General features: G+C 41.7%; 2 protein-coding genes across 4 annotated transcripts; both read left to right on the forward strand.

The window, feature by feature from the left end:
• The first annotated feature begins 917 nt into the window (after nt 1-917).
• On the forward strand, nt 918-6,906 carry LOC111971825 (src-like-adapter 2). The gene is made up of 7 exons (XM_070447264.1): nt 918-990; nt 1,118-1,217; nt 1,298-1,384; nt 4,699-4,802; nt 4,987-5,136; nt 5,867-5,999; nt 6,202-6,906. The coding sequence occupies exons 1-7, from the start codon at nt 918-920 to the stop codon at nt 6,335-6,337; spliced, it is 783 nt and encodes a 260-aa protein (XP_070303365.1). The 3' UTR covers nt 6,338-6,906.
• A 275-nt stretch (nt 6,907-7,181) lies between these two features.
• Nucleotides 7,182-20,741, forward strand: LOC111968905 (short transient receptor potential channel 4-associated protein-like). Of its 3 annotated transcripts, XM_023994889.2 has the most exons (17): nt 7,182-7,504; nt 10,013-10,141; nt 10,260-10,376; nt 10,577-10,634; nt 10,902-10,957; nt 11,064-11,192; nt 11,334-11,535; nt 11,771-11,959; nt 12,795-12,937; nt 13,045-13,176; nt 13,308-13,366; nt 13,449-13,550; nt 13,713-14,028; nt 14,254-14,365; nt 14,521-14,633; nt 17,152-17,358; nt 19,200-20,741. In XM_023994889.2, the coding sequence occupies exons 1-17, from the start codon at nt 7,379-7,381 to the stop codon at nt 19,335-19,337; spliced, it is 2,328 nt and encodes a 775-aa protein (XP_023850657.1). In that variant the 5' UTR covers nt 7,182-7,378; the 3' UTR covers nt 19,338-20,741. The 3 variants fall into 3 exon arrangements, with proteins under 3 accessions (XP_023850657.1, XP_023850631.1, XP_023850648.1); XM_023994863.2 differs by lacking the exons at nt 7,182-7,504; nt 10,013-10,141 and having other exon boundaries at nt 10,287-10,376; nt 10,587-10,634; XM_023994880.2 differs by lacking the exons at nt 7,182-7,504; nt 10,013-10,141 and having other exon boundaries at nt 10,287-10,376; nt 10,587-10,634; nt 12,795-12,889.
• The last annotated feature ends 210 nt before the right edge of the window (nt 20,742-20,951 follow it).

Genomic DNA, 20,951 nt, shown 5'->3' on the forward strand with positions numbered 1-20,951 from the left:
GACAGATTACATTAGCCTAGAAAAGTAGTATGTCATTTAAGCAGATTTTTATCTCATGTTTTTGTGCATCTGCAGAAATGCGATTTTAAGGACATGAAAAATGATGTCAACTCCTCGATACACACGGTTTTGTGTCAGGATGTCAGGAACTTTGGCATCACAGAAAGCTACTAGAGACATAAAAACCTGTCCTCATCGAGTGGGCCTCTGTCTTGAGTCCTCATCTATCTACCCCCTCAGCCACAGTTGTGTAGATAGAGTACTCTCCCAAGAAACGGAGCAGAGGGAGACACCTTCTCTTTCTCACGGATTGTGATAGAACAGGGTGTTGATCCCACACTCTCACGCACACATACACATATACATACATTTGAATGTACAGGCAGACACTGAAGACAGGACACATAACACTCATGATCTTAGTTGCAGCACTGGTCTTTGCTGAGTGTATATCAGCTACCCAGAGGAGGATATAGACAGCTGTGTGTGGTGACCCATCATCATTACCCAACAGTTAAACACCAATTCAATAAGGTGAGTAAGTTTCAGTTTTACTTCAGAACTCATTAACATTAACAATGGAAGCACTTTTTATTGCATTTACACTAATGAAAAGTTATTCCACTGGTAGTTATACCTTTTTAAGGCCTGTGTATTGTAAAGTGTACCTGAACCCTTTATTTTGTCAGAGTTAGTGTTTAGATCATAAGGACTATGTACAAGGCTCGTCATAATAATTTTTGAATGGAAACTTGTCAGGTTATTGAGGAAATTATGGTTTCTTGTTGTGGTTAATTCTGTCCCTGTGTCATCTTGTTTGTGTAACCCGAATGACAAAAGAAGATAGATGACAGTACACTCCTCTCTCTCTCAGCCTAAGGAGCCATCCAGACATACAGCTAGAGAAGCAGCTGGTCATGGGGACTTGCCCGATCAAAGTATGGTCCAATATGCCAACTCTGAAGAATCCAACTGAACCTGCAATGTCAGGTAAGACTAAACACCAGCTTCTTCCATAGGTCTTTTGAAATCTTGATTTGTTACCTCAATCTGAAAGAATCCTCCAGCCAGCCTGAATGCTGATTGCAACTATTAAAAGACATTATTCTTTTTTTAGACAATAACAGGCCCATGGTGGTATCCCTCTATGACATCCCCTCCCAAGGTCCCTTGGAATCCAGCATCCATATAGGGGAGAGGCTCACGGTGTTATTAGAGTAAGTGTCATACCTGCATGGAGCTGTACATGTAGTGTATGTGGTAGTTTGGTTGAAAACACTGATCTCTTTAATTGCAGCGATGGGGATTTTTGGATGGTGCGATCCACAACGACAGGCAATGAGAGTTATATCCCCAGCAACTACACTGCCAAAGTAATTAACAGGTAAGATGACTACTACTTGGTCTCACTTTTTATTTCTGACTGTCACAGCTGTTTACGATGAGTGGATGTCATGAGAGAGTGGGTATTGGAATTCATCAATAGGATAGAGAGAGAGGTGGGGACTCCACTTAAGGGTGGGAGATTGTGTGTACACTAAAGGGGAAAGGGGGATACCTAGTCAGTTGTACAARTGAATGCCTTCAACTGAAATGTGTCTTCCACATTTAACCCAACCCCTCTGAATCAGAGAGGTGCGGGGGGCTGCCTTAATCGACATCCACGTCTTCAGCGCCCAGGGAACAGTGGGTTAACTGCCTTGATCAGGGGCAGAACAACAGATTATTACCTTGTCAACTCAGGGATTCGATCCAGCAACCTCTTAGTTACTGGCCCAACGCTCTAACCACTAAAGGTGGGAGCTTCTGTGTACACTCAGAAAAAACTATTCCAAAAGGGTTCCTAGGCTTTCTCCATACACTGCTTAATAAAAAATAAAAATACAATTGTATTTATTTTTTATATATATAACTTTTTTTTCAATAATAAACATTTCAAGAAAAAAAATATATACAGTATGTATATTATTATTTTATTTTATATATATATATATAAAATAAACACTAATCTAGTTGTATCAACMAATTATTATTAAGTAACTGATTCCACTGCCTTTTTTTGTTTACTCAACTTTTCGGTCAAAGTGTTAACTGAACTTAACATTTTTAGTTGGCCCAAACTTAGCTCCATGCCTCCAACATTAGAAAATGTAGGCAAAAATGCTGTTAACTTAATATGACGTGTTTGCACAATTTGTGTCCTATGTTCTTTCAACTAGAAATTATTATTTTGGGCATCTTACCTAAAAAAGGCTGTGCAATTAGTCACACACGCAATGCTTTTAACATACAATGTTTTCAACTTATGTATTTGACACACCTTGACATACATGATTACGTTGTGCATGTTCATTTATACAGTAATTACAATTCAATTATGTGGTTCATGGCATTTCGATCTTCCTGCTACGCCACCATGTCTGTGTCAATTATCATTTCATCTGACTATTCTCTCATCATTAACTTATTTAATTTGAGTAGTTATCTAATGTTGGTAGGTCATATTTCTCATTTTATGTTACTCCTTAATCGCTATGATAAATAGTTTTTCTTGAATGTATTTTTAACAGAGCTCAGATTTACTTTGAAGTGCAAAGTGTAGCAATACAGGTGCGTAGCAGGAAGATTGGAATGCTGTGAACCAAGAAGTTGTGAGTTCAAATCCCAGATGAGGTCATGTTGAATGCCAATTACTATATAAATGAACATACACAATGTGATCATGTACTGTGTGTGTGTGACTAGTTTCACAGCCTTTTCCTTTGTAAAATGCCAAAACAATAATTTCGAGTTGATTGAACAAATGAGATAAATTGAGCAAACACATCATTTTAAGTTGACTGAATTTTTTCRTACGTTTTCTCATGTTGGAGCTAAGTTTGGGACAACTAAAAATGTCAAATTCAGGTAACACTTTAACTGACAAGTTGAGTAAACAAAAAAAATACTTAATAAAATTTAGTTGAAACAACTACATTTTTTTTTTTACAGTGCAGCAGAACACTTTTTGGTTCCATGTAAAGCTGTTTGGGGTTTCATGTAGAAGCCACTGTGGAAAGGGTTCTACATGGAATCGAAAAAGGTTCTACCTGGAACCAAAATAGTTATTCCTGGCTGGAACCAAAAAGGGTTCTTTTTTTTACCTTTTTTTCTAAGAGCGTAGGTGAACTGTGACTCTCTAGTGTCTGTAGGCAGAGTTATTTTGTTCTCTCGCTCTGAATGACATCATCATCCCCCCTCAGTGGGGTATGATTGCAGCTGTAGTTTCAGTTGAGTTTCCTAACAGTGGGGAGAAGTGTGAAAGTGTAATGTACACACTAAAAACAAATGGTTCTATATTGTGCCAAATAAGGGTTATTCTTTTAAGGTTATATAAAGAACCATGCTCATAAGGTTCTAAATGGGACCTGTATGGTGCTATAAATGACKATTTTCTATTCTATATAGCACCAAAATAAGGTTTCCACTATGGTTACAACCCCTTTTGGGGCTATATAGAACCCTTTCTAATGGTTATTTTTAGAACCTTTATGGAGAATGGTTCTATAAAGAACCTTTCTCAATCTCAAAGGTTCTTTGTAGATCATTTTGAAGAACCATACAGGGTTTTTTATTCTGTATAGCCAAATTACCATAGGTGTTATTATTATGATAACTGACAAGTTGAATCAAGTGTGCTAGGTGTGGAACAGCTGGGGGTCCATGAGGTGAGAATTGAGAACCACTGATCAAATCAAACATTTTTTGTCACATGCGCCGAATACAAGTGTAGACCTTACTGTGAAATGCTTACTTACAAGCCCTTAACCAACAGTGAAGTTCAAGAAAGAGCTAAGAAAATGTTTACCAAATAAACTAAAGTAAAAAATAATAAAAAGTAACACAATAAAATAACAATAACAAGGCTATGTCCAGGGGGTACCGGTACATTTACATTTTTACATTTAAGTCATTTAGCAGACGCTCTTATCCAGAGCGACTTACAAATTGGAAAGTTCATACATATTCATCCTGGTCCCCCCGTGGTCCCCCCTGGTCCCCCCGTGGGGAATGAACCCACAACCCTGGCGTTGCAAGCGCCATGCTCTACCAACTGAGCCACACGGTACCGAGTCAATGTGCGGGGGTACAGGTTAGTCGAGGTAATTTGTACATGGGGGTAGGGGTGAAGTGACTATGCATAGATAATAAACAGTGAGTAGCAGCAGTGTACAAAACAAATGGGGAGGGGGTCAATGTAAATAGCCCGGTGGCCATTTGATGAATTGTAGTCTACCGTTCTCAATTCACACAAGGCCATGTGTAAGTCTTTCACAAGACACCGTCACTGGCCATAGTCATGTATAACGTGTAATGGCATAACACAACAGATTAGATTAACTGGAATGACAAACACACAGTTGTACAAAGAGAGCTGTGAGCAAACCACTTATTCTAATGAGCTGCCGCCCCTTCATTTTATTRATCACTGAAAGATAACTTTTGTGAACCACAAAGAACCATTGAATGGCTCAAAGAGTTCATTATGGTTCCACATAGCACCATCACCCTTCCCAAGAACCCTATTTTCTTAGTGTGTAGGCCTAAAACCYTAGGAAATGATGCAACTACTGTAGTTTCCTAGTAGTGGGAGTTTCATTGTATATTCTTCTTCTTCTGATAGTCAATATTTTAACTTTCTCATCCTGCTCTAATCAGGTGGCAGTATTATGGAATCAGCAGGTTGAAGGCAGAGGAGTTGCTGCTGCTGCCACACAATCACACAGGGGCTTTCCTGATCCGAGAGAGTCAGACAAACACAGGTTAGGTGATGTTCATGCCTTTACGCTCATTTCATTAAATTAATTTTAGTGAATGTTATGTCAAGTTTTTAAAAATGTTCCCATGAGTTATCTAAAAAAGAAGTTGATATAAGCACAACAACTATTGTGTGCACTTTTTCTTSACTGTAGCGTGACAAGAGTCCGGTGTTATTTTTACTCACAGAAACCTACTCCCTCTCAGTCCTTGTGAAGATGGACTCATATCTGGCCACAGTGAAACACTACCGCATCTGTCACCACCAAAACGGCTGGTTCTACATCTCCCCCAGCCTCACCTTCTACTCCCTGGGCCAATTGGTGGAACACTACTCTGGTGGGTGCAAGCCCATCAACAGGCTCAAATGCATTATTATTAAATATGTAGCACAGTTCATACTCTAGTATGCAAATAGGGCGGACTGTATGGTACTACTGCGATCTATTGCTGTCTGTTCACTATGGTTGCAAGGGGAGGTTATATTACTGGAAACTTTCGAAGTTGGTACACTACCAGCATTTTGCTAACTTTCAAGTAKWTTTTTTWAATCAGATGACATCTAGGGGCTTTTTGGGTACTTCAGATTATCACAGGTGTCTTAATTATCTCTGGCTCTCTGCGGCCTCATCACATGTAATATACAGTATATAAAATAATACATGAAGATGATTTTTGAAAAAAACTAATATATTGACAAAGCTGTAAAACATTATTCTAAATATAAACSATCAACAGTGAATGCCATTGGTGTTTAATATGAGGGTTTCCACATGAAATATACAGTACCAGTCAAAGTTTGGACACACCTACTCATTCAAGGGTTTTTCTTTATTTTTACTATTTTCTACATTGTAGAATAATAGTGAAGACATCAAAACTTTGAAATAACACATATGGAATCATGTAGTAAACAAACAAGTGTTAAACAAATCAAATATATTTTATATTTGAGATTCTTCAAAGTAGCCACCCTTTGCCTTGACGACAGCTTGCACACTCTTGTCAATCATAAGGAGTTGTTTGGCTAGAGAATGTTTTAAACATTTGGAAACATGTCTATCCACAGAGTCAGCAGATGGGTTGTGCTGTTTACTGAGGGAGCCTTGCATCATCCAAGGCTCAAACAATACTACCCTGACCACCAGACCGTATCCCAAAGCTATCAGGAGGCCCACACTCAACTGGAATGACGTAGACAGGTGGGGCACATTCCTAAATCTTCCATCTATCATATTTTGTGTCCAAAGTGACCTACACACAATTTATTTCACTGTTTGTCAATATGAAATTAAATGTGATGCTATATKTATGCAATCAATTGCACTGTATACACATTGTAAGATGATGCATTCTGGTGGTAGTTAAAAGTAAATCACATTCCATATGCCTCTGTCTTTCTAGTTCATTGATCTTCAATAAGGCCAGAGTGGATTCAGAGGACTCTCTAGTGAGCGAAGGTCTGAGGGAGGCCATCAGCTCATACCTCTACATGACAGAGGCCAGCTGCCAGAACTGTGGCAAACACTGGGATACATGAGGAAAGGGAGGACTATGAGAGTAAAATAGACAGACATCATGCTGTCCGGTCTGCTGTTGCGCAGGTCTAATGGTACTAGGCCAGAAAGGATGATCTACATAAAAGCATAGTGGAAGTTGATAGAAGTAAGCCTACCATTTACAACCACAATGAAAAAAAWTTAAACTACAAGCACAATCAATGTTTTGATGGTAGAATGTGTGTTAGGGTTCAGGTAGCCACAGGGAAGCAGTGTTACGTGGCACTTCTCAAGTCTTCTAATGCTGTAGCTGTGCTTGTGCTCAAGAGCACATTTCAGAGGCAGGAACCAAACGGTATTATCTGTYCTGTCTTTGGTATTATGTGAGGAGCACTTCCTTTCAGCTCAAGGAAGGTTCCATTCTGCTTGTCCACACAGAAACGCCCATGCATTGGTCTATTTCTTTTTTTACCAAAGAAGGAAGATCACTGAACAACAAGAACGTTTTAATTGGACTAAATGTTGAACCGATTGTTCGTTTCATATGCAATCTGTTACTCTGCAATCCGTTTGTATATGAATGACATGCCATGTCTGAACTAACTTGAAACTAACTGACTTTTTAGCAGCATTTGGCTCGTGGCAGCATAGTTCTGCATGCTCTGGTTGTAAGAATTAGGAATAAATAAATGAAGTTGTATATGACAGTTTTGTTTCTTGTGATTGCCAACCTTTTCATACAAAAAAAGAGCATCAAAACAAGACACCAGGTGCTGAAGTTATCTGGGCCACACGGAGAAAGCGTCTCATGTCAAAACTATTTTCAAATCCTACCACTAGATGCCGCTACTTTTGAATATGTGTATCAAGACCTAGCGGTCGTCACAAGTTTATATAGCCACAAAGTCATAAACACCGCCCATTTCTACAATTGATATTCTTAAAATCTAACCGCTGACCTTATGCCTTAACCTTGAATTAACACAAAAAATTGTAGCCAATTTTGACCTCGTAACTGTGGAATCTGATGAGATCTAGCTAGCTAAATCTTCTGGCTTGGAACAGTTCAGGGATAACAAATAATGGCGACGCTTCTGGGGTTGGAGTCCCCTTGGACTGGAGGGAAACGAAGTGTTCGTAATGGAAATATTACTGCAAAGATCAGACATAGTCAGATCGTTGGCCGGGGTTTCAGCCGAGGGACACAGGTAAGACACAACTAGTGCGATGTCTTGACAATGAAACGATCTGAAAAGGGGGAGCAAGACTCAAGCCCGGGACCTGCATTTGCAACCCTGCAGAGAGCTAGTAGTACAGTAACTAGCTAGCTACAGTACAGGCACACACAAGATGCCGGGATGAAGTAGCAGTTTGCATGTCTTGCTGGTTAGGTGGCTAACATTAGCTGGCTGTGTTCCAAAATAATGTGTTCATTTACATGACAAAGTTGGAATATACACCGTGAACTAGTTACAAAGTGCCAGCTGAGAACCTCCATGTAGCCTGCACTAGCTAGCTAACTCTTTTCTTGATCCAGGATGCCCGTTTTAGTTAACTATTAGCTAGTTTAACGTCTTTGGTTTGTTTGTTCGCATTTATACATGCAATTGGCATCTCTAGCTAGCTATATTACTCAATGTTATATTAGCTGGCTAACGTTAACATGGGTTTGCTCAACTGAAAGTGTGCACTACTAGCTAGTTTGGTTAACGAAACAGTTATTTAGCAAGCTTTGTTATGGGTTTCATCAACAGATTGGGAGTAAACCATTACATTGTATTCTGATAGGCTGTTTCTGCCATCTATCTAACTACGGCTAATAATAATTTGGGTTTATACTGGATGAACAGCACGGGTGATCACGTGATGATACCAGCCGCCACACAAAACTGGCCAGCCACGCCCCACTTTAGTTTCCATAAATGGGTGCCGCCCATTTGTGGACTGTGACTGGGCACGTATAACAGCACGTACAGTTGACTGGGACAGCTCTAACAGTGCAGAAATTTGACGAATTGACTTGTTGGAAAGGTGGCATCCTATGATGGTGACACGTTGAAAGTCACTGAACTCTTCCGTAAGGCCATTCTACTGCCAAAGTTTATGGAGATTGCATGGCTGTGTGCCCGATTTTAGTAACTGGTGTGGCTGAAATAGCCAAATCTACTCATTTGAAATTTGAAGGGGTGTCCACATATGTTTGTGTATATATAGTGTACGTATTCCTCTTATCTAAGTGGGTGAGGGCAGTGTGGAGTGCAATTGAGATTGCGTTGTCTATGGATCTGTTGGGGCAGTATGCACATTTTAGTGGGTCTAGGGTGTGATGGACTTGATATCTGCCGTAACCAGCCTTTCAAAGCACTTCATGATTGCAGATGTGAGTGCTACAGGGTGGTAGTCATTGTTGCATGAAGCCTTAGAGTTCTTGGGTCAGTTTAAGATTACAGATTGAACAGGGAGAGGTTGAAAATGTCTGCCAGCTGTTCTGCGCATGCTCTGAGAACACACCCTAGAATACCGTCCGGCCCTGCTGCCTTGTGAGTGTTGACTTGAGTGATGACTCAGGTCGGCCTCGGAGAGCGAGATCACCCAGTCCTCAGTGGGGGCCCTCACGCACGGTGTTATTGTCGACGCGTACATTAAATGCATTGAGTTCATCTGGTAGAGGRATTTTGGGGCAGATCACAGCTGGGTCTTCATTTGTAATCCCTGCCACATGCTGTGGGCATTGGAGCATGTGTAATATGATTCCACGTGTTCCTATATTGTCCTTTTGCTCGTTTGATGAATCTGCTGATGTCGTAGCATGACATCTTGTACTTGTTCCTGTCCTCAGCCCTAGCCTCTGGGTTGTRTGTGATATAACTGTGCGGTAGCCCTGTCCTTTCTCTTAGCGCCAACCTCTGTGTTAATCCAGGGTTTTTGATTGGGGAAGCAGCAAACCTTCACTGTGGGGGTAACGTCGCCAATGCATTGCCTAATGAAGCCTGTGACGGAGGTGGTTAGCTCGTTGACTTGATTGGCTGAGTCTCTGCACATATTCCAATCAGCGCTAGCAAAGCAGTCCTGTAGCATAATTTCTGATTATGATGACGATTTRTCAACGGTGCGAGTCACGGTTACTTCCTGTTTGACCTTCAGCTTGTATGCAGGAGTACAGAGTCATGATCTGATTTGCCGAATTCTGTGGTGGTGATTTTTAAATCTCCTTGAATTGTATATTTGACATGAAAAGCACTTAGCTCTAGAATTACCCTTTCAGACACCCAGCCAATCGAATTCCATTGTGGTGAAATGTGACCTATTCAACTCTGCCAACTTGCCCCAAAGGCCTATATGTTGTCCACTGATTCCAATAAAAAGTCTGAAATGGAAGTTTGAGCCTCATTCATAATAATTGAGCTATGAGAACTGAAAGTTATGTATTGTGTTCCATTTGTGATGGATTTCAGTTGGGCATGATTTGAAATAACTTCAGACTTAACTGGTGCCAAGAGACAGCATCTGCAACTGGAATTAGGTAAGGATGTGTTTATTTGGCACCAACATCGAAGACCAAGACTTATTTAATCTGATTTGAGGTTGTGTGGGTGTGCAGAGGGTAGGGTAAAATGATCAACTGTCAGTGTTCTTCTGACACCGTAACATACTGGATACATTTTCTAAGCTGTTCATGTATATTTCCTGTATTGACCATTAATTCATTGTTCCAGCTCCCAGAAGCTCTTCTCCAGGAGAGGGATAAGCAGGCCAAATGGCACAGTATCCCCGAGCTGCTGCAGAAGCTCCATGAAAGCAGCCATCCCAACAGTGACCTCTCCCACACACACAGTGTACTAAAGGTATCCACATAGTATACACACCACTACATCAGTAAAGCTCCTAGGCTTTAACCTTGCTGAGTTTGGGCCATTTACTCTAAGATTAAGACTAGGCCTAATTATCAGTTCTTTATAACAGGAACTATCATCCCTACTTTCCATGGAGGCGATGTCTTTTGTCACAGAAGACAGGAAGAGTGCTCAGGAATCAACCTTTCCCATCACATACACCTTTGACCTCTTTGGTGGAGTCGATGTAAGTAAACATACTGTTTATTATGCGCTTGTTACTCCTATGTTCTGTGTTGTGGTGGAAACGTATCAGTTACCTGTTTGTATGTCTTGAATCAGCCATGTTACCTCATACTGCAGTGTCTTTGTGTATCAGTGCCTTCTGAGATATAATCAGGTGGGATATGAAGTGTTCATTGCTGCTTCTTTTTCCTCCAATAAAAACTGCTTGTAGAGATCTTGATGAGGCCTACACTCACTATGCAAAATAAGAAACCTAAAAGTAAGTAGAAAAAGTCAGGTGTGATATGTTTAGGTCTGATATAACCTCAAAGGCTGCACTTTTCACATAGGGGAACATTGATATTCATGAGTGTGTAAAAAAAAAAGGTATACTCAAATGCACTTCAGCCCAGCTTAAGTGTAAAAAGGGGTATCAGGTGCTCAACTGAGGGACTTGAAAATCCCCCAAACATTCCTTACCCCAGGATACTTCAACTGGTGACTATCTGGGAGAATAAAGTACATTCATTATGTTTTGTCCCTGCAGTGAATGATGACTTGGTCAATGACTGCCTTAGTGTTCTTTACAACTGCTGCATATGTGTAAGTACACTTGCCGCAGAACATCACTTCATGAAAATAATGAATAATGTCTGCCTTTTAATATAAACATTCATTAATCATCAAATCTCTCCCCTAATTTTCTCAGACGGAAGGGGTAACAAAGAGCCTTGCAGCCAGAGACTACTTTGTCCTGTTTCTCTTTACCTTGATGACGAACAAGAAGACTTTTCTACAGACTGCCACTTTAATCGAGGATATTCTCGGAGTCAAGAAGGTCAGAGGAACTTTACAACAAAATCTTTTACAATATTGCTCACCTCGAGAGAGTTTGTGGGTTTGCGCTGGGTGGAGATTTTATATCCATGGTCATCTTATGCCAATGGTGACCCATATGTTGGTCCTCTTTCTGCCACAGGCGATGATCCAGTTGGAAGGGATTGCTAACCTGTCTGGTCTGGTTCAGAGCTTTGACCAGCAGCAGCTGGCTAACTTCTGCCGCATCCTCTCTGTCACAGTCTCAGAACCCGACGTGGGGAATGATGACAAACACACCCTGCTGGCCAAGAACGCCCAGCAGAAAAAAGACTCTAGCCTCTCACGTGCAGAGGTCAACCAAGGTAGGACAAGGGATACAGAAACACAGTGGAGAAATGACCTTTTTCTTATTCTTTAGCTCAATTACCCTATCTTTGGGTCTTGTTAAAGGATTTGTTTAATTAATCTGTTGATTTGTAGTACTTATTTGATTTGATGCCCTTAATCTGTCCAAAAGTTTTCTCAGCCCWTAACCTAAAACTGTAGTAGAGTACATGATCAATGAATGAGCCCACTCTGCTGCCTCCTTGTTCCCAGTGACCCTCCTAAACATCCCGGGCTTCATCGAGCGCCTGTGTAAGCTGGCCACCAGAAACGTGTCTGAGGCCACGGGGTCGTCTAACTTCCTGCAGGAGCTGGAGGACTGGTACACGTGGCTTGACAACGCCTTGGTGCTGGACGCCCTCATGCAGATGGCCACGGAGGAGGCTGAGCACACCAGCACAGGTCAGCAGCCTCTCTCCTGCTCTGTACCACTGCCTTAAGCATCAGTTTTCACTGAAAAGGTCTAACCATTCTCTTTATGAAATGCTTATTTATAGTACTATACAGAGAGTGGAGTGTAGCGCGTGTAGCTTGTTGTTGGCCAATCATAAGTAATCAAAGCGGCAATAGGCTACAGTCATAGAGCCGCCGTGTGTGGCAAAAGTTAGGAGATATCTAGTCAGGATAGGCTACAACGACCAAGAGCCAACAGGTAGGCTGCTACTTAATATTCTAAATGGAGTTGTTGTGATTTGTAACTGTCAGATCAGAAAGCGCATGCACTGCATCCTCAATTAGCCTTTAGCTAGCGTAACTAGCTTCTCCCGGTTTGATGCAGTCAAGACCGGTACTACATAATCATATTGGATGATAAATAACCTAGCTATGGCAACTATCTACTATAGCGCGAATCAGCTTGGTTGCTGTCTCTCTCTCCCTGCTTGCCATGCTCCCCATGGTACGGCCCCTCCCTGCCTGGCATCGGCATCTCTCTCACTCCTCATGCTTTATCATCTCCGTGTAATAAAGTAGGTTAAAAAATGACTTTTCTGCTGCTTACCACACTCTGTTCGGAACYGGTCTGGATCCGACCAGGTCTATATGGAACAGGTCTAGTTGTCCTCTGGTCCGTTTGGAATGGGTCTCTATATTAAAAAATATATTTATGCATATCGGGTCTGAGTGGGAAAGCCCCAGATCCATTTCGTGAAGACTTTTCTGTCACCTACCCTTGTACCTCTGTCGATCTATGAACATCTCATTACATCTTTTTCATCCTATTATGCCTCCTCCACAGAGTTGTCAGACGAGAATTCGTTGGCCACCAGTCCTCTCAGGCACCGCTTGCCCCAGTCCATGAAGATTGTCCATGAGATCATGTACAAGGTGGAGGTGCTGTACGTGCTCTGTGTGCTGCTTATGGGTAGTCATAGGAACCAGGTGAAGGGCTGGGGTCCAAAACAGATAACTCACCCAATGCAGGGCTCTCGTAGGAGTAGCCACTCCTGTCTGTTTGCATTTATTTGACCACTATGTCTCTTCCTCAGGTACACAAGATGCTAGCAGAGTTCCGTCTGATCCCAGGTCTCAACAACTTGTTTGACAAGCTAATCTGGAGGAAGTACACCTTATCCAATCATGTGGTGCATGGCCAGAATGAGAACTGTGATTGCAGTCCTGTAAGCAGTGCACTCTCAAACTCTGCTATCACTGTAAAAAAAAAAAAAAAAAAAAAATTCTCGCTCTGGGTTACCATTGCAGTGTTATAAACATTGTAATGCTAATCACTCTGATTCTGTCCTTCCCTTAGGAAATATCCTTCAAGATCCAGTTTCTGAGGCTTCTCCAGAGCTTCAGCGAACACCATGAGTGAGTAACTTTCAAACAGTCTGACTGAAAGTTCCCTGCTAGCTTCACTTGAATTTAACACACAACATTTAATTTATTTCAGGAACAAGTACCTGCTTCTAAACAGTCAGGAGCTGAACGAGCTGAGTGCCATCTCTCTGAAGGCCAACATACCTGAGGTGGAGGCGTTAGTCAATACAGACAGGTATGCATCATCTGGTTCCATCATCTATTCCCATCATTAAATCCACCCTCAATACTTCACACTACAGTGCAAAAGAGGCATTATGTTCTCTGAAAACTCAAATTAAATACTATATTGTGTGTCACACAAATGCCCTCTCCCTGTCTCCTTGTGCTCCTGCAGGAGTCTAGTTTGTGATGGGAAGAAAGGTCTCCTCACTCGTCTCCTCACTGTCATGAAGAAGGAGCCTCCAGACTCCTCCTTCAGGTTCTGGCAGGCCAGAGCAGTGGAGAGTTTCCCTCGTGGAGCCACCTCCTATGCAGACCAGATGTTTCTGCTGAAGAGGGGGCTGCTAGAAAACATGCTGTTCTGCATCATAGACAGTGGCTGTAAGTCCAAAGATGTCCTGCAGAGCTACTTTGACCTCCTGGGGGAACTCATGAAGTTCAACATCGACGCCTTCAAGAGGTTCAACATATACGTCAGCACAGATAACAAGGTGAAGGTGAAACACTTAGTAAATAGCAACCCCCCCACAATGTGAGAGGACCCTGTCTCAATGTGAGAGGACCCTGTCAGTCCACATTGTCCCAGAATGATATTGCATGAAATAATGCAATTTAAATTCTTAAAGTCAACCTTTTAAAAGTAATCTCATTGTACCCAGAGTTGTGTGTGTTCTATAATGCTGAGTGTTCCATCCCTCTGTTTGGCTCGGCTGCAGTTCCAGACTTTCATGAGCCAGATCAACAGTTCCCTGGTAGACTCCAACATGCTGGTGCGCTGCATCATTCTCTCCCTGGACTGCTTCGAGACCCAGACAGAGGACAGAAAAGGTAAACACCCACTCATTCCCATAGCAAGTGAATAGACCAATGAGAGCAGGTCAGATGTATGATCTCAAGCTGCCAATGTTGGAATAAAATCAAGCCTTGACTGCATTATAAAGGTGTTGTTTATGATGTAATTGTTGCTGACTGTGGTCCTGCAGTGGTGGAGGTGCTGTCTGAATGCTGTCTGCTGTCCTACTTGGCCCGGGAGGAGAACAGACTATCTTTCCTCTTCAGGCTGGTCAACATCATCAACGTGCAGACTCTCACACAGGTCTTTCCTCCCTCTTTCTCTCTAACACCGAAACACACACACACACACACACACACACACACACACACACATCAGCCCACGAAAAGAAGAATAACGTTTCCCAGAATGTTTGCTAGGATTGGACAACTTTGAGCCCTTGATCATGACTCTGTTCCATTATATTACACATAAGTCATTGGACGAAGGCGTCTTCTGTACGGGGGAGTTTTGTTAAAAACTCCGTTGCTCAATCTGAACATTAACACGTCACGGTACAGTTTTGGAAGTTTAAGGACCTTATCTTTCATATCAGTGAGATGATTATTATTTTGAACAAAAGGTTAAATTGATACACCRTGTTAGGGTTAGTGTTCCCACACGGCCATATCTCCAWGTTACATCGCTTGTTTACGGAAAACAGACTGAAGACAAGACGCGACCACCTATGCTCATTAGCTACAGTTGAAGTCGGAAGTTTACATACACTTAGGTTGGAGTCATTAAAACTCGTTTCTCAAGCACTCCACAAATTTCTTGTTAACAAACTATAGTTTTGGCAAGTCGGTTAGGACATCTACTTTGTGCATGACACAAGTAAGTTTTCCAACAATTGTTACAAGACAGATTATTTCAATTATAATTCACTGTATCACAATTCCAGTGGGTCAGAAGTTTACATACATTAAGTTGAGTGTGCCTTTTAAACAGCTTTGAAAATTCCAGAGAATGATGTCATGCCTTTAGAAGCTTCTGATAGGCTAATTGACATAATTTGAGTCAATTGGAGGTGTACCTGTGGATGTATTTCAAAGCCTACCTTCAAACTCAGTGCCTCTTGGCTTGACATCATGGGGAAATCAAAAGAAATCGGCCAAGACCTCAGAGCTGTAGACCTCCACAAGTCTGGTTCATCCTTGGGAGCAATTTCCAAATGCCTGAAGMTARTATGTTCATCTGTACAAACGATAGTACGTAAGTATAAACASCATGGGACCACGCAGCCGCCATACCGCTTAGGAAGGAGACACGTTCTGGGCGTACTTTAGTGCGAAAAGTGCAAATCAATCCCAGAACAACAGCAAAGGACCTTGTGAAGATGCTGGAGGAAACAGGTACAAAAGTATCTATATCCACAGTAAAACGAGTCATATAACGACATAACCTGTTAGGCCGCTCCAAAACCGCCATAAAAAAGCTAGACTACGGTTTGCAACTGCACATGGGGACAAAGATCGTACTTTTTGGAGGTCTGATGAAACAAAAATAGAATTGTTTGGCCATAATGGCCATCGTTATGTTTGGAGAAAAAAGGGGGACGCTTACAAGCCGAAGAACACCATCCCAACCGTGAAGCACGGCGGTGACAGCATCATGTTGTGGGGGTGCTTTGCTGCAGGAGGGASTGGTGCACTTCACAAAATAGATGGCATCATGAGGAAGTAAAATTATGTGGATATATTGAAGCAACATCTCAAGACATCAGTCAGGAAGTTAAAGCTTGGTCGCAAATGGGTCTTCCAAATGGACAATGACCCCAAGCATACTTACAAAGTTGTGGCAAAATGGCTTAAGTACAACAAAGTCAAGGTAATGGAGTGGCCATCWCAAAGCCCTGACCTCAATCCTATAGAAATTTTGTGGGCAGAACTGAAAAGGCGTGTGTGTGCGAGCAAGGAGACCTACAAACCTGACTCAGTTACACCAGCTCTGTCAGGACGAATGGGCCAAAATTCACCCAACTTAATGTGGGAAGCTTTAAAGGCACTGCTACCAAATACTATTTGAGTGTATGTACACTTCTGACCCACTGGGAATGTGATGAAAGAGATAAAAGCTTAAATAAATCATTCTCTCTACTATTATTCTGACATTTCACATTCTTAAAATAAAGTGGTGATCCTAACTGACCTAAGACAGGGAATTTTTACTAGGATTAAATGTCAGGAATTGTGAAAAACAGTTTAAATGTATTTGGCTAAGGTGTATGTAAACTTCCGACTTCAACTGTATCTAGCATACACTTACACACAGGTGTTTCGGCTCAACTCAGGAAGTGTAGCGGAAGTGTAGTTTAGTAGGATGGAGGCACTCGTGGCTGTATGGTTCTGTAACTGCTACAGTGTAGTTTAGTAGGAGGGAGGCTCCGTAGCTGTATGGTTCTGTAACTGCTACAGTGTAGTTTAGTAGGAGGGAGGCTCCGTAGCTGTATGGATCTGTATTTGAAGTATTCTTTCTCTCTGATGAAAGATAAGGACGTATGTTTCAGAAGCCATATTGTAAGCGATGATTATTATTGAAGTTTCTAAAAGTTAAAACACAGTGTCGGGATTGTAATTCACATGAGGTAGTCGTGGGCAAAGCTAATAGCAGAAAACTGTAGGGAGAAGGCAGACTGCCGCCTAGAGTTTTCGAGAGCAAGACCACCTTGTACCGCTCTTTTAAGATTAATGTAGCCTCAGTTTCTGAGGGTTTAAGGCTGTTGCTCTCCAACATGTGGTGCTCACCTGTCCCCCTCTGCCCTGCCCATCCCCTGGCCCAGGAGAATGTGAGCTGTCTGAACACCAGCCTAGTGGTCCTGATGCTGGCCAGGAGGAGGGGCAAGCTGCCCTTCTATCTCAAGGCCCTGAGAGAGAAGGAGCATGCAGAGAAGTACCCCGGCTGCCTGCTCAACAACTTCCACAACCTGCTGCGCTTCTGGCAGCATCACTACCTCAACAGGGACAAGGACAGCACTTGTCTGGAGAATGTGAGTGTCCTCTTCTTGGCCTGATCCGTCCCAAACAGGGAAAAACCGTCAAACTCACCAATAGTATATTTTACATTCAGAATATTTTTCCTACAAATGTTTTTAGCCCACTTGATCAAGCCTGCTTTCTCTGCTATACTATCTATTTGCAGCCTGTAGACTGGCCGGCCTGTCATTAACTAGCCCCATACACTTTTATACTATGTTTTCATTAGGCAGTCCACCACATTTTTGTGTATTAAAAACAAATACGTTTTCAAATGAGAAACCATTTCTGGTGTTGTGCAAACAATGTTCAACTTCATATCTTTTAATGCTCCGAAGTAGCCCTTTCCTGTCACACACCGTCATCGCGAAAATGGCAGATGTTTTCATTGCTACGTGCCAAAATTGGAATGCAGTGGCTGTACAGTAACATAGTATACATGACGTCAGGGCTCAGGCTCTTCGCTTCACAGTGCTGTATGGGTTTTGACTGACAGCCATTATAAATTTGAGCACCGTGCACGACAAGATGCCCCTATTCCTTCCGCTAATTAGGCTACTTTTGTACATTTGTTGTTGTCTGAATGAGGGAAATGCTGTAAATTGAATGGAGTTGATGTGTTCTGAAAGATGAGATGTTGAGGATTATAATAAACACCGCTTTGATGTCAATGTCATACAAGCAAACCACACGAATGAGTCCAAATGTGCACTTCATATTTCAGTATATTTACAGTATCAATGTTTATGGTCGCTATGTTTGATCCACAGTTATAAGGATGACATGGCTTCATGCCCTGGGTTGTACTGAGCAGAATGAGCATATGTTCATTGTATTGTGAAGAAAATTAGCCACGGAACACGCACTTGAATACACTCATGACTCCATTCTATGCGCACCAAAATTACAATCGGTTTGTCTGAAGTGCCTTTTGAAAGCCTAACACTGTAAGATCGTATTTCATAACTTCACTATCCATGTTGGCAATAGAAAAAGCTTTCAAATGATTACCAGCTGACCCATATCGCAATTTATAATGGAATGTTTTTAGATTGCACAAACAACAATAATTGTGTGATGGTGGGGACACAGGAGCTGTGTTCCAAACAAAAATCTACAAGTGTGCTTGCTTCAGTTCCTCAATTGCAAAGCTAGGAGAGATCAAAAAAAGAACCAAAAAGTTGAAGGCTGTTTCCTTGAGTCATAAAAGTGCATTGAAATTGCTTAGGAACTGTGCCCAGTTTGGAGAGGTGTGTGGCCACTTGTAGACACCAGTTAGACCTCTCACTCAAACCCTTGTCATTGTTTTTTCTTATCTTGCACTTACTCCAAAATGTCAATGAATTTTCATATGTTACTGAATGTATCTATAGTATTTTCAGATCTCGTTATTGACAAATGCTGAGAAAAGTACAGTAAATGTAAAATGCACATAAAATCAACAGTGTAATGTTTGGAGTCAAGTGAACTGTTCTCCTCACCTTTTGGTCTGATAATTTTTCCATAATATCCTAAGTGTTCTCTTTCAATTGCTACCATGGTCATGCATATGCTTTTTATAGTTATTTTGTTAGAAACATTTAAATTTGGCTCTAGCCATATAGGACAATTTCCACAAGTGTAAGGGGTTAGAGGAGCATGTAGCTAGCTAACAGCATTGCAAGGTGATAAATGTGGGGAAGTGAGTTGATCTGATCTGTCTTTGCCRGGAGATTGGGGGTCTTCTTAATAGATGTTTGCGGGCAGAGAAGTTTCACGTCAGGATTTTTTTTTTTTTACCATGAATGTATATCCCCTTCTCCTTGGGGAAATTGTCTTTCACCAGTCTAACCCTCTGTTTTGTTCTCTCCCTCAGAGCTCCTGCATCCCCTTCAGCTACTGGAAAGAGACCGTGTCAGTGCTGCTGGGCTCAGACAGGACTTCTCTGTGTGTCATAGCCAGCTACATAGATGAGCCCTTCATGGACCTGGACAGGGACCTGCTAGAGTGTTAACCCTAGGAGAGTTTGGGCTGGGCTTGTGGGGGGTTGCTGGAGTATGGACACCTATCATGGTTGATGACCTCGCCAAAGAGCATAGCCAGATCAAGGGTCACTCAGCGACCTGGAAGTGCTATGTGACTGCGGCAGGACACCAACTCGCTGCTATGCTGTCTGTAACTTGGCCAGGGGGCCATTACTGAAGATGAGGGAGGATTCTACGATGCTGGGCATCTTCACTCCTCGCTCCTTTTCTCTTTGTAGGAGAAGAAGAGAGACTGCACCTGTCTCTGTCCCAGACCCCACAGTAAAGAAATATACATTTATTGGACCTTGAAATACTCCTTTGTTGGTGGTTTGCGTTAGGTAAAATCAAATGAAGCCTTTTATATATTACATAAATATATGGGGAAATCTATTTGTATGATGCAGCAAAATAGATATATACAGTARCAGTCAGAAGTTTGGACACACCTACTCATTCAAGGGATTTTCTTTACTTGTACTATTTTCTACATTGTAGAATAATAGTGAAGARATCAAAACTATGAAATAACACATATGGAATCATGTAGTAACCAAAAAAGTGAAGAATCTAAAATATATTTAGATTTGTTTAACAAAGTAGCCACCCTTTGCCTTGACAGCTTTGCACACTCTTGGCATTCAACCAGCTTCACCTGGAATGCTTTTCCAACAGTATTGAAGGAGTTCCCACATATGCTGAGCACTTGTTGGCTGCTTTTCCTTTACTCTGCAGTCCAACTCATCCCAAACCATCAAAATTGGTTTGAGGTTGGGTGATTGTGGAGGCCAGGTCATCTGATGCAGCACTCCATCACTCTCTTTCTTGGTCAAATAGCCCTTATACAGCATGGAGGTGTGTTGGGTCATTGTTCTATTGAAAAACAAATGATAGTCCCACTTAGCCCAAACCTGATGGGATGGCATATCGCTGCAGAATGCTGTTGTAGCCATGCTGGTTAAGTGTGCCTTGAATTCTAAATAAATCACTGACCGTGTCACCAGCAAAGCACCATCACACCACCTCCTCCATGCTTCACGCTGGGAACCATACATGTGGAGATCATCCGTTCACCTACTCTGCGTCTCACAAAGGCACGCGGTTGGAACCAAAAAATTCTAATTTGGACAGATTTCTACCGTTCTAAGGTCAATGTCAGCATTTGTTAATTGAAATGCATTCCAGATGACTCCCTCATGAAGCTAGTTGAGAGAATACCAAGAATGTGCAAAGCTGTCATCAAGGCAAAGGGTGGCTACTTTGAGGAATCTCACATATAAAGTATTTTGATATAACTTTTTTTGGATATTACATGATTCCATGTGTGTTTTTCATAGTTTTGATGTCTTTCTTCACTATTATTCTACAATGTAGAAAATAGTAAAAAATAAAAACCCTTGGACGCACCTACTCATACACACAGTACCAGTCAATAGTTTGAATGTGTGTATAGTGTTGGTTTCATGAGCTGAAATAAAAGATCCCAGCAATTTTCCATACGCACAAAAAGCTTATTTCTCCGATTTTGTGCACAAAATGTTTTGTTTTTCCAGACACTATTTTTGTTTGCGTCTTGTTAAGAGGATTGCTTTTAGTTCTAAATA

Source organism: Salvelinus sp. IW2-2015, linkage group LG1 (assembly GCF_002910315.2).
Source record: "Salvelinus sp. IW2-2015 linkage group LG1, ASM291031v2, whole genome shotgun sequence".
NCBI classification, from domain to species: Eukaryota; Metazoa; Chordata; class Actinopteri; order Salmoniformes; family Salmonidae; genus Salvelinus; species Salvelinus sp. IW2-2015.

Excerpts from the sequence above, each read along its gene's own strand:
- LOC111971825 (XM_070447264.1), top strand. The coding sequence starts at position 918 with ATGGGGACTTGCCCGATCAAAGTATGGTCCAATATGCCAACTCTGAAG. Across the intron at positions 1,218-1,297 it reads AGGCTCACGGTGTTATTAGA|CGATGGGGATTTTTGGATGG; the intron begins GTAAGTGTCATA and ends CTTTAATTGCAG. Across the intron at positions 4,803-4,986 it reads AGAGAGTCAGACAAACACAG|AAACCTACTCCCTCTCAGTC; the intron begins GTTAGGTGATGT and ends TTTTACTCACAG.
- LOC111968905 (XM_023994889.2), top strand. The coding sequence starts at position 7,379 with ATGGCGACGCTTCTGGGGTTGGAGTCCCCTTGGACTGGAGGGAAACGA. Across the intron at positions 7,505-10,012 it reads GTTTCAGCCGAGGGACACAG|CTCCCAGAAGCTCTTCTCCA; the intron begins GTAAGACACAAC and ends TCATTGTTCCAG. Across the intron at positions 10,142-10,259 it reads ACACACACAGTGTACTAAAG|GAACTATCATCCCTACTTTC; the intron begins GTATCCACATAG and ends TCTTTATAACAG.